The sequence below is a fragment of the Glycine max genome, chromosome 16 (genome assembly GCF_000004515.6).
Source record: "Glycine max cultivar Williams 82 chromosome 16, Glycine_max_v4.0, whole genome shotgun sequence".
In the NCBI taxonomy this organism is placed as follows: Eukaryota; Viridiplantae; Streptophyta; class Magnoliopsida; order Fabales; family Fabaceae; genus Glycine; species Glycine max.
The window spans coordinates 702525-716361 of NC_038252.2; the positions used below are offsets into that span (position 1 = coordinate 702525).

The window sequence follows — 13837 nt, forward strand, 5'->3', positions numbered from 1 at the left end:
TTTAAAAAAATCCTATGGATCACGTATGGCAATCCGTAGGCTTGATATAGATTGACAATCCATATCAGGCTTACAAAAGGGTAAAATTGGAATTGCACATCTTCTGCTGGGTGTACCAGCAAAATCCTGGGTGTCCCTAGCAATTCCCAAACTTGGACCCCTTGATGTAAAAGAGAAGTTTGGGGCTGGCAATTGTGTTCTCTCTTAAATCTTAATGGTTACTTGTAAAAAAAAAAATTGACAGAAACTTGTAAAAGTTATACACCGAAAGGAGAATTATTTACTAAACAAATTGGAATATAAGAATGAATATTTGTTTGTAAAATTTTGTAAGAATGATCCGTGGGTCCAAATAGAAAGAATTGTTAATATTATTAATGAATAATGTTAATAGAGTTAAAATATGAGAAATTAATTTATATATAAATATTTATAAATATAAACATGCACGCTGTTAAAATTAACATTAGCATTTGTAAGAAGTATGTATTTGATTTTTTTAATTAAAAAAGTGCTTCTTTTTTAAATACGAAAATGAGAATAAATACTTATCATAGCTTACAGAAAAGGCATTTTCCCATTTCCGACATGCTTCTGTTTACTTTTCGCTCCCCCCCAAAAAAAAAGCGTTTGTGCCAGTTAGAATTCAAACAAGTATATAGAAGCGTGTTTTCTAGTGGGTTAGTCTTAATTTGGACCTAGTCTCCACTCGTGGTTCCATGCAAAAACATGGTTTCATATTTTCACTTTATTTTACTGTACAAAACATAAATGGAATGGTTTCATTGGGGGGATCCTACTCAAATGTGTATTTTAATTTTTTCTTTTCATATCAATAAATTGTTAATTGTTAGTTTTTTACTTTTCTCTTATTCTTTTTTCCTTTTACCACTCAACTAACCTTATAATTCCAATGACTCAAACGTTTATTTACCAGCTATATAGGTTTGAAACATTAATTTGATTTTGTTTCTTTGTCAATATGGTGGTTTATTAAAATCACTTTTTACTTATAAAAATATAGTTGCATGAAACATTTGCTCTAATACAATTGTTGAAAAATACACACATTTTTTCATGCCCAATGACAAGAGAACACATGAGACATAATGTGACTCAATCTTTCATGCCTATATCCACAATCATATTAATTAGTTAATTTTTCTTGACAAATTTAATAAATCTTTCATTCACATTATCTTTTCTCACTTTTAGGGTGTTGGGCTAATTTTTAAAATAGGTAATTCTTCTCATTTCAAGAATCATTATTTATATGTCTAACATCTCAAAAGAGAAAAATAAATTCCTAAAATAAATATAATATTTTTAAATATAAAGAACATCTTAAATATTGAATAACATCCTAAAGATTTAAAATCAGAAATTTAAATTGTTTTTCCAACTATAATACCCATCCTGTTGACATTTATACTAAAATACTCATTAAAATTAGATCTATTTTAGAAACGGAGTGGGAAGTTTGTATTCATCATGTTTCGTGGCACTATAATGTGGTTGCAAATGGATCAAACTTACAAATTTGAGCTTCCTTCGTTGTGGGTTGATGAAAATATAAAAGGAACTTCAAGTTGAAATTAATTAAACACACCAGATTTAAGTTAAGAAAATTATGTGCAAAATATCGCTATATAAAATGGAACTTCACTCAGCTAGCCGTATCTAAAATCAAACTACAAATTCACATATTTTAATTCAATTCATCGCACAAATTGTGTTACATTTAGTTTCATGAATTGAGTTGATAAGGACAAAATACTAAATTTATAATTTATGAGTTATCTTTTGGTCTTGGATCAAATAAAAGTGTCTTTTAACCCATTGAGTTAGTAACTAATCTTACTTATAATTCACTGTTTACACACAAAGACGTACTATCAAATATAATCTTTTTCTTTAAATAAATTATTCTTTTACCTGTAAATACAACAAAATTACAATGTGTCAACCCTGTTAGTTACCATTTATGAATTATTTACGGGTTAAAAAGATCCCAATTCGTATAAATCCGATTAAGTTGACAGACATTTATTTTTTATGGAAGTATAGTCATGATTTAGGGCCAAAGGACCACTTTTCCAAAAAGAAAAGTAAGGAACTTACTTACCCGGGTGCACCTTGCACAAGAGCCATGCATGACTTTCCATATCCCAAACCAAGCGAGACGCAAAGGCTACGTACAACCAACCCTTATTCCTTCATTTCCCACACAATATTTCAACTAACCTTTTCCCTTGCATCCTAGACTCTTCTTGATGGTCCTTCGCTTCAACGCACAACAATGGCAACTGTTTTGAAGTCAAGCTACAAGAACCAATATTGGTTTAAAGTGGCATATATATATGACTTGTTATGTTACTTTTGGAAGCTAATGTTTGTTTTAGTTAAAATGTGCAAAATAACTTGTATATATACTTGAAGATTTCTACTCCACCCAACCCACTCATGTGCCATTTTCGTTGGGTATTTTTGTTGGTTTTTCTTTTCGTTGTTTTAACAATTAGTACACTACTTTAATACAAGTTGGGTGCAAAAATATTCTAAATTCACGAACATAACCACCGGCGGACGCCGCCATTTTGAACAACAGTTTTGATTGAGTTTAGGATTTTTTGGGGTAGGTGATTCAGTTTAGGATTCATCATATATAACTAATCGTATAATTGAATAATATCCACCAAAACAAAATATAATTCAATAATAATACTCGACATATTATATTATTCACGTCATTCTCTTTAGATAGTGTATGGGACAATGTTTACATGCAACTTCATCAACACCTAAACAGCCTAAATTTTAGACATCCTTAATTTTTTTTAATCTAGGATATCCTCGACTAAAAATTAGATTATATCTTTTGAGACACTAAACAGCATTTCATATAGTACATCAAAATATTTAATTTTTTTTATAGATATTCGTAAAAGTATCAACAATAGAGACTAGAGAACAATATCTCATTAAATATGAGTCTAGCTTAAAAAATATCAACAATAGATAAAATTAAGTAATTAATGTGTGAATTTATGGTAATTTAAACAGGTATAGATTCTCTAGTATACTCCCTCTATCATATACATACGCATTATTTAATATATTAAATTTAAAATATTATATTTATACAATAAACAAATTGAGTAGATGGCAAATTATAGTTTTTATACATATAGTGTAATCTTGTTTCAAAACTCTATGTCCTAGCTATTGTCCTAATTTTTCCATATAACGTCTTAGTTTATATTCGTCTAATTTCAGAAGCAAATCGATAGTTTTAAAATATAACCCCCTAATATTTTTATTAATTAACACTCTGTATTTTGTTAATTTTTCATAATTACTTTTGTTTTAATTAAAATAGTATTTTTAGTTTATTGCATTAATTAGTTTGTAAGAAAGAAAGTATATCTGATTTAATAGAAATTTGAGTATAGGGTAATGTATGGATATACAAGTACTTATAACCACTCTTAACTATACATGAAAATGTATGATATCATGCACTATGTAAAGTCCACGCATTATTATCCTTGAAATGTCTGGGATCCTTCGTAAATCATAATCTTGACTACTATATACTAATTAATATTTATTATGAATAATGTATTGTTGTCCAAAAGGACGACGCCGTCTGAACCTTGGAATGAGTTTGCCCCGCTTAAGAAAACCCACTCCATTTCAAAAATCCAACAATCATCCACAGTTCAGCTGATGCTTAGTAGCTTACCAAGTTTCACTTTATAAGACCTATAAAATAATAAAAAACAGAAGATGTACTCAAATTATGATACTATATTCAATAATTTATAATATCATGATCAAGCTTTGTACTATGGTTTTATGACAAGTGTGACATAAATATTAATATACTAACCTATATATTATAATTAAGAACAATATTGACTTTGAAAAAAGATGAAATAAAATAAATTTCTTGGTAGAAAAGAGAAGGGGGAGGGGGGGGGGAGGGTGAAGAAAAGTTTAAAAAGGAGTAAAAGAAAGGGGAAATAAAGAAAAGAATAGAAGAAGCAAGAATGCAAAATATAGAAGTAATTACACACACAAAGACAATGTATAATGGGAACCGTTTAATTCATTTAAGGTCAGTCAAGTTCTTGAGAGACTAACTTTAAGGTCAGTTGTGTCCTGTTTAACTATACGTATCTTAAAGTTAAAAAATTACTCAATTGAAAGGTGATATTGGTTTTAGATTACTTAGTTTTCTGTTAAATTTGGTTAGAGTTTTTATATTTGACTGAAAATAATGATTTTGGACATTATATTTTTAATAATCGGCAAATTCCACCTTTTATCCTAATACCACAAGTAGCGTATATCGGGGGAAAAAATCACACGTAGCATAAGAATTATCGAAATTCAGGCATTATAAAAAAGTAAATAAATAATTGTTTTTAAAAGTACAGAAATTAAGAACAATTTTGATAAAATTTGAATGATTTAAAACATATTTTACATTATAAAATATTAATGCATCAAATTGTTTTCTATCAGAAGTTAAAAAGAAAAGAAAATAAAAACTATATAGATAAATATTGTACTGCAAATATTTTCTTCTTTTGTGCCGAATTTATATTTACGTTTCTCATTATGCTTGCCAGTAGTTATTCATTCTTAATCTTTTTTCTTCCACGTTCGTAGGTTATCAAACACTCAATTATTTTTCCGATTAATTTTAAGCTCTAATTTTCACTACAAATTAACCATTTTATAACCCGTTTTTGAGAGCCACAAATGAATTCTTTTGTTTCTCTTCTCTTTTGTCATTTCTTCCACAAAAACGTACTACGGTAAAATCATACCAAAGAATTTTGTGAGAAATACACAAGACTTGGTCATCGTAATAATGCTTTCCATTTCATGGCTGTGGTGTGGGCCTATAGCTCAGAACTCATTCAAACAACAATTATTGACCAAAACTCAAAAAAGTGAAGTATTTAAAAGTTAATGGCCTACTAAAAAACGAGTTGACCCTTCTCAGCCGAAACTCTATGAACTCCTAGTGTGTGTGGCACGCATACCATACTTTAAGAAGAGAATAGTAAAACTATAATTTAAATTTACAAAAAAAAAGTAAATATAAAAAGTAATTTGAATGTGAATCCTTTCAAATTCATTTTAAAGAAGAGAGAAATGTTGTTTTGAACTATTTTGAGTGTTTTTTAAGTTGTATTTTATTAGTATTATTCTTGTTTATTCGTGTATTATTATGCTTTATTCACCATTCCGAGCCGCAACTCTAACTTTTGTTTTTGAGAAAAATCTAACGTATTTTCTTAAAAAAAATGAAGATGAAAAATTATGAATGATTAAATTGATGTAACAAGAAAATAAAATGAATGATTAAATTGACCGTCTCAAACTGTTATGTAACGCTTTTGCTTTTGCTTCTTTTTTTTTTTTTTAAGGAAGTAACACTTTTGCTATTAAATGTTCTTTCCGCGTTTATCTGTTGTTTTCCTTTTTCGTTACACATGGAAAGGAAGCTCTTGAGAGGGAAATAAATCACTTGAGTTTTTCCCATCTTTTTTCTCCCTTAACTGTCCATTAAGTCGTGAATAAAAATGTAATCTGTTTTCACTCTGCCGACCTCATATGTATAGTGATGGTCTAATCCCAAGTGACATACTTTTTGTGCATCATGATTTGTGAATTTTCTTTTTCTTCTTTGACCTTATGAAATTCTAAGCAATAGCAAAAGAAAAATTAGGCATTCAGAGCAAGGAACCTTTTAGAAGTGTAGAATCAGTATTTGGAATTTAATCCCATCGTTATCAGAGACTAGAGGCTAGAGTAATTTCTTATTACACAACCTACGTAATAAAATTTAAAGAAAAATATATATTTTTTTGGAATTTTTTCTACGTATTGTTTCTTTTTTATTATTTATAAACATTTATTATACAAATTATCGTTTTAATAAAATTTAGATTTTTATGAAATATTATAAATTTCGAAACTTTTGATAAGAAATAAACAAGTTTCAATTTGTATTAATAGAAAAAACAATTTCAATTTGTTAGAACTATAATTCTTTTAGACAATCATTACGAAGTAAATTTAAGGAGGCGTCTAGGAGGAAAAACGTTTTTTTATATCCGGAAATACTAAGAATTATGTTTATTGAAAATGAGTAAAATCTATTTGGTTGTTGATAGAAAATATTTAGATAAGTTTTATAGGAATTGAAGAGTTATATGATATTTTTTATCAATTATTTTAATTATTTATCATATTAATAAAAATAACATAATAGGTTAACTGCCTTAAAAGAAAAATTAAACTTAAAAAAAGAAAATTCTCACTTGTGAGAAAGTTTTGACGAGAAACTTGTTAAAAAATATTCTTCGAAAATATTATTTTTAAGGAATCTTATTTTTTTTAAAACCAAATAACAAACATGAAAAACTAACATTCATTCCAAAAAACTCGAAACTTCTCTTTTAACAAAGTCTTATTGAAATCATTTTAAATCAAAAGAGATAAAATTAATTTTCATATTTAAAACAAAATAGTAAAATTAATAAACTAATGACTATAATAATATTACTCTTAACATGTGCATGTTTGTGCTAGCTAAATCCTGTTATTAATATATAATATTTTTTTAATTAATTATTGATATAACAATGTAAGATGATATTTTTAAAGCTACATTCACGGGTCTGGACTTTTTTTAAGTAAGACACTAAATATTTTATTCTTGAAATTGGCAAAAATCATTAGACAAATGTGTCATTGGAAAAGAAGACTCCATAAAAATATTCAACCAATTTTTTTGATAAAACTTACTAATTGATAAATAAAATTAGTTGATATTTTGCATGGTAAAAAAAGAAACCGAGAAAGAGATAATTTATTTACTGCTTATCCTCTATTCAGAAAATATCCAAATAAGTAAAAGCTAATTTAATTAGAAAATCAGCTTCTTTTCTTAAAAAGGGCATGGATTGATGCCATATTAAATTCATTTTTTAATATAGATTTCTATCAATTGATATAATAATATAATATTTTATCTCTCTCTCTTCCTTTCTTGTAAAAACATAGGTTTCTCCTAATTTATTAGATAGATCGTGATTTATTATTTGAGGGAGGGTTGAGTAAAGTTAAACATACTTAGAATTTGAAGTACAATATCACTTAAGTTCAGGGAATATATAAATGCAACTTGCCCTTAAAAATTTACACTAATCATTGCTCCAAATGAGCTTCTATATATTTAAGTTTTGTATTTACAAACCAATCGTGTCTTTAGGGAACATATAGAGTATGCCTAAACATTAAAAACATTTCAAGCAATTTACAATGATAGCCATTTTCTCAAACATGTCCCCTAGCAAACCCCTAAATCCTTAAAGTTAAATATATAGATTTTCTATTGAGCTTCTTTCCTAAAGTTTCACCTTGATCACCAAATCTGATTCACTTTTGTTCCTCTGACCAGACCAGAAAAGGAAATTAAAGCTGCTTTATTAAACCCCATCATAATTCCCTTTCCATGTGGCCCCCAAAAAATGGGCACATACAATAGAAACCTAGGAAATTGCCAAGAACCGAGACACGATAGAGTACTGAATCACCTTAATTATTATCCCCAAAAGACCAGCACACGATGAAACTACAAAGAAATAGCTGTTTAGAATGAGGTCAGTCATTAGCAACATGACTAGAAAGTGACATAGCTTCTCTAACAACTTCGTTTTATGGTCTGAACATCCAGAACTACTTGTGCTGTCAACATTCAAAGTCAATTAGGATATATGGGACCACATACGTCTATAAACGAAATGATCTTGGAAGCCAATAACTTGAACAAGTGCTACGTGATTTCCATATTTTAATTAACAAATTTTATTGGGATAAAACCTGGTTGCTTACAGCTTGTTCTTGCCCCAGTTTCCAAAATTCTCCTCTAAATATATCTACCTTATCTATCACCAAGTGGGGTGTATTTGTGAATGAAAATATAGATTACGCCTGTAAAATAATTTTATACTATTGATTTTTACAAAAATTACATTAAAAATCACATTAATGATAATTTTTATTGATTAGTGGGATAAAAAAATCTATACTAATAATACATAACCATTAAATTCTTTGTGAATAATATTTAATTTGATGCAAGTAGTATGAAATACCAGGTTCAGCCACGGTAACAACAATGGTTTCTGTATTCTTTAAGATGGCTCAACTGTATATATTGTTTATTTTCAGTACTCCAACAAAGTACACCGGGGAATAATTAAATAAATGCAGTTTCCTTCCATGGATTTTAAAAGGTTGGCAGGTAGAAACCACTAAATAGCAAGGAAGTTCTAATTAATGCCTCAAAATAGTAGCTGGTGTGTTTAGTGATGTGAATCGGGCTCAGCGAGCTTCAGCAGTAGGTATCCCGTATTCGTCTTAATAGACATACATGTTTTCTTTGACATGCCTCAAAAATATTTATGGATATGAACTAACAGAATTTATATTTTATTTTAATTTTATATATTTTATTATTGTGTAATATCTGAATTTGAGTAAACTTCAAGAGTGTATATTATTAGGGAAATGATTTTTGAACAAAAGTGGGCAACAAACTGTTCTCCCTTTTGATTTTGGAATTGAATTTTTAATATGTGCATATAAAAAGGATAAAAAGAAAAGAAATAGAGATAACTATATATAGATTATAGTCTCAATTTTTTAAGTTTAAATAATGAAATTGATATTGTTAGCATGCCTCATCTCTACTAGAAAGCATAACTCAAAATACTCTTTACAAAACTTAAGCAATTCTCCTTATAAATGAATCACACTTGACTACAAAATCAAACTTACAAAAGGACGATTGTTGAAATTTTATAAGGAATCTTTTACTCATATTTTGCCTAGAATGGGGCTTCTGAATAAAATTTTATAAGCCATGGTAAGAGTACAATATTTGTGAAAGCTTATAACTGATAGCTTAAAAATAAGATTCTTGATACCTGTGCATGTTCATAGACATATATAGACATATCGTAGTAAAAATATTAGAAGAGTGTACAGTGCAACTGAAAATGAATCAAGGTTGACGGCTTGGCTCGGCATCTTTGGAATCACTTGTTCTACGGTATCTAGAATTTGGTCTGATTTGATTTGGTGAAGAAACAAGCCATCAGGATTATTATTGAAGAAGCTTCTTGGGTGTTGTTATTATCATCCACAAAATTAAATCAATTAACTATTTCTAATTTCCATCACATGGATGGAGTCCCTTAATAAATGTTTTATAGCACAAGGGAGAAAAACCATTGAAATCAAAATCAAGTCCCTTAATACCGTTTACATTTCTTTAGAAAAGTGGATAGGTATTACTAATACTTTATAATATAAGCCAAAGTCCTGCACCAAATGACATAAGATAGATTTGATCGATTAGCCTGGCCTACACGGGAGAAAAAAAAAATACAATGATAATGAAATGAAATGTGGTAGGTTACTTTATGAAAGTCTTTCAAAAAAAAATTACCCCCCAAACCTTTAAGCCTCGGTCTTATGAACCTATAAAAGCAGAACCATCTAACTTGATTTTAGCATCAATTAATAAAACTATTCAACTCACTTAAGCCTGCACAAAAACAACTTAATAGAAGATGCCTTCCAAGAGGCTTCAATGGAGATCCTTAGTACTTGGTTGTTTCAAGGCCACCAAGAACCAATCCTTGGAATCTCCAAACATAGTTTCCAAGAAATCATCTTCAAGTAGAATCTTCCTTTCTGATTTAAGCCTAAGCGATTATTCATCAGTTTCTATCATGAGTGATTTGTCCAATTCTCTCGTGGGATCAAATCTTCGTATTTTCACCTACCAAGAGCTCTCTGAGGTTACACACAACTTCAGCAAATCCAACTATCTTGGGGAAGGTGGGTTTGGGAAGGTGTATAAAGGATTTATTGATGACAATCTTAAACGTGGATTGAAAGCTCAGACTGTGGCAGTTAAGGCCTTAAACTTGGATGGAAAACAAGGCCACAGAGAGTGGTTGGTAAGAATCTGCTGAACCATTCAAATTTCAATATCACTAATCCATATTAATTCCTCTGTCTTTCAAGTGATGAATTTGACTGATTCATTTTTTTTTTGTACTACATAGGCTGAAGTAATCTTTCTGGGGCAATTGAAACATCGCCATCTGGTTAACTTAATTGGCTACTGCTGTGAAGATGAGCATAGGCTTCTTGTGTATGAGTACATGGAGAGGGGCAATCTAGAGGAAAAGCTTTTCAAAGGTACACATCATACATGCATGCCTTTGCTCTCATTATGAAAGAAAAAGGGGAAAACAAGAAGTGAAACAAAACAACACTTAGAACATACAATTGTTGCTTCAATGATGTCTTACAAAAGGGTTACCCTTCTAAAATGCAGGTTATTTAGCAGCCTTGCCTTGGCTAACAAGAATCAAAATAGCAATTGGGGCCGCAAAGGGACTTATGTTTCTTCATGAAGAAGAGAAACCAGTCATATATAGAGATATCAAGGCCTCAAACATTCTATTAGACTCTGTAAGTCCTCACTTGCCTTTTTGTTCACTCAATCATATCTGTTAAACTAATTAGAATTTACACAGATTGACATATAGACACTCATTTTCTTCAGGATTACAATCCCAAGCTCTCTGATTTCGGTTTAGCAATAGATGGACCGGAAAAAGACCAAACACATATCACGACTCATGTGATGGGTACACATGGTTATGCTGCCCCTGAGTACATCATGACAGGTATTGTATTCCATTTCAAACCAACCTCTTTGATTTCATTAATTGAAACCAAGCTTTAAAATTGCGGTCACATTGACTCCAAAAACTTTAATGTTGTGGCCGCTGAAATCATGATCACAGACAGTTTTATAAAACCTTGATCAAAACCTTCAATCAATTGATTGTACTAATACCTTCTTTTTTTTTCTTCATTAGGCCATTTGACAACCATGAGTGATGTATATAGCTTTGGAGTTGTTCTCCTAGAGCTCCTCACAGGAAAGAAGTCTGTGGACAAGAAAAGACCCACCAGAGAGCAGGATTTGGTGGAATGGGCAAGGCCATTGTTGAAGGATTCCCATAAACTAGAAAGAATAATGGACACAAGACTTGAGGATCAGTACTCAACTGAAGGGGCTAGAAAATTTGCAGCCTTGGCTTATCAATGTCTTAGCCATCATGCAAAGGCTAGACCCACCATGAGAACCGTGGTTAGGACCTTAGAGCCTCTATTGGAACTGAAAGATATCCCTGTAGGTCCTTTTGTCTATGTGGTGCCCAGTGAAGAAGACAAAACCAAAGTGAATGAAAATGACCATGTTGAGATCAACCAAGGTGAGTTAAAAACCAAAGAAAAAGAAGAAAAGGGTCACCACCGGCAACGAAAAAGTCGTCGCAATAGACGTCGTGTTAAGCCATTGAGGTCTCTTACTGCTCACTCTGACACTGCTCTGTATAAAACTCTTGGTACAAATCTGTACTCTCCAAAACAAGCACAATAAAGTGATGGACATGGACCAGTGTTTGCATCATCCATCTTCATTTCTTGGTGATAATACAATCATAGCTATTCATAGGGAGATTAAAAACTTTGGTCAAATTCCTTGTATATTTTTACCATAAAGTTCTCAAATTAAACAACATGTACATAGTTTTTTCAACTTTAAACAGCTCCGTTAAAAATGTGGTGGAATTTTGATAAAAATAAAAAACAAATCACGTGGCAATATTTAATTTGAGAACTTGATGGTAAAAATATAAAGAATTTGATGTTTTGTTTATGTAAACGCAGACATCGTAGGAGAAGATAGGGAAGTGTATTATTGTAAGTCATACAGCTCAAAGTTTTTTTGTTTTTTGTGTAGTTTGATTTTGATGTTTTCTTTGCAGAAATTCCACATGTTTTTTTTGAGGACTGATGTTACATGCGCCTAAATTTTGCCCACGTACTTCTTTAAATTATGCTTATTATTTTACGCACATTCATAAATATCTTTGGCAGTTTAAATTTTACACATATATCACATTAACATAATTGTGTGTACAGTTTAGCTTTGTGGTGGGGTGGGGTTTTAAGATTTATCAAAGTTTTCTACCTTATCGTAACAAATTTGGCCTTTGTCGTTGAGACTTAGGTCTGAAGCAAGTTAAAATTGATCTGTTTTTGGAATTTTCCACCTTGTTATTGAGAAATGTTGCCTTTCTAATGGTGCCTTAAGATCTGTACTCTGGCATTTCCTTCTTCTTCTTTTTATTTCTTCTTACCCTACAAAGTCATAAACGTTCATTTGAAAAACTAGTGATTTTGAAAGTGAAATGGGCCAAATTATTTTAAGACTTGATCCGTTGACTTCTGCGGCGTGTTGACAAATGGCTGTTTTTTAAAACAAAACTTGTGTTGTGGATTAGATTTTTCCAAAACTGTGGCACCCATGTTGTAACGGAATAGATTCATTTTGCTACGCAGATGGTTTTGTATTTCCTAATTATTTTTTAAACCACTTTCATTTTGCGTGTGGAGAAATATGAAGTAAAGAAAATTAATAACTAAAAATCTTGTCCTGAAGTTGGTTGGTACTGATAACCATGAAGTGAACCCACCAGTTAAGGACAAGGTTGGTGTCTGCTAACTGAAATGGTCAATGATATTCCCAGTTTATTAGAATGATAATAGAGTGTTAAAATTACTAACAAAATGCGATTAAATTGTCTATTGATAAGATAAATTCGTTCAATTTACTTTATCAAAAAAAAAGTCCGTTCAATCTATCTTTCTTACCCACCTTAGTTGATATAACTTATAAGGATTAATGAGTCAATCTTTTAACTTGGATACTTCGGTAATTGGCTTATCCATTTCCATTCAATGTTCTAGAATTGCAACAAAACAATTTCATATCAAATCAACCAGAGTTACTCTTTCATTTGGGTTTAATATTCACATCACCTTCCTTTACCAACCCCAACCAGCCAATAGTGGGGTTAATGAAAATCACTTGCAGTAAAGCTAAAATCACAAATTAAGAATCTGAAACTATCTTCTTGTGACATGTCAACAATCAAAATAAAGACTAACACTTATCAAATCTAATGCCACTAGATAAATATTGGCTTGCAAATTCAACAAAAAATTATGGCATTTTCTGGAATGTTGTCATTTGCAATCCTCCTAATAGTGCCATTAAAAAAATCAGAAATTCTTTATTTGCTTTAAATAAGTACCTGATCAAACACATTCTAGAGCGTAACAGTATAATAATAATAATATAGAAGCAGACACGAAGTTGGTGGTCCAGCAGCCACAAATCTAACTAGCTAAAAATAAAACAGGTTTGAAAATTAAACAAGTATTTTGGATTGTTTATAAAATAAAAAAAAAATCAATCTCCACTGACATTTATGAGATAATAAGTCATTTTCAAATTGTTAACTTTCCTAAAACCAAATGCTGATCACAGAATATACAAATATCTGAAGTCATATGGAATGACATAATTGTTTTACTTAGTTTGTTTGTAAGCCAAATTGTGTGGAAATTAGTACAGGAAAATGGGGTTTGCTTCTATATCAATATGTTGAAGCTGCATTGTTCAACGTAGAAGAACAAAGTTAGGCATCATGCCACTTAGAAGAATCAAAATTCTTTAGATATAATTATCTAGCATAGACCGCGTGTATTCTATTCAATAGTTGTAAAGAAAGGAAAGCCACATATATGGTTCAACAAGGGAGAGAAAGAGTTTATTTAACCTCTAGCAATAGCAGATGAACTGAAAATGAAACTG

General features: G+C 30.4%; 1 protein-coding gene across 1 annotated transcript; it reads left to right on the forward strand.

Moving 5' to 3' along the window:
• Positions 1–9589: 9589 nt before the first annotated feature.
• Positions 9590–11995, forward strand: LOC100788896 (putative receptor-like protein kinase At1g72540). Its single transcript, XM_003547705.4, has 5 exons — positions 9590–10055; positions 10164–10299; positions 10439–10575; positions 10670–10793; positions 10989–11995. Exons 1-5 carry the CDS (start codon positions 9663–9665, stop codon positions 11552–11554), a joined length of 1356 nt encoding a protein of 451 aa, XP_003547753.1. The 5' UTR covers positions 9590–9662; the 3' UTR covers positions 11555–11995.
• The last annotated feature ends 1842 nt before the right edge of the window (positions 11996–13837 follow it).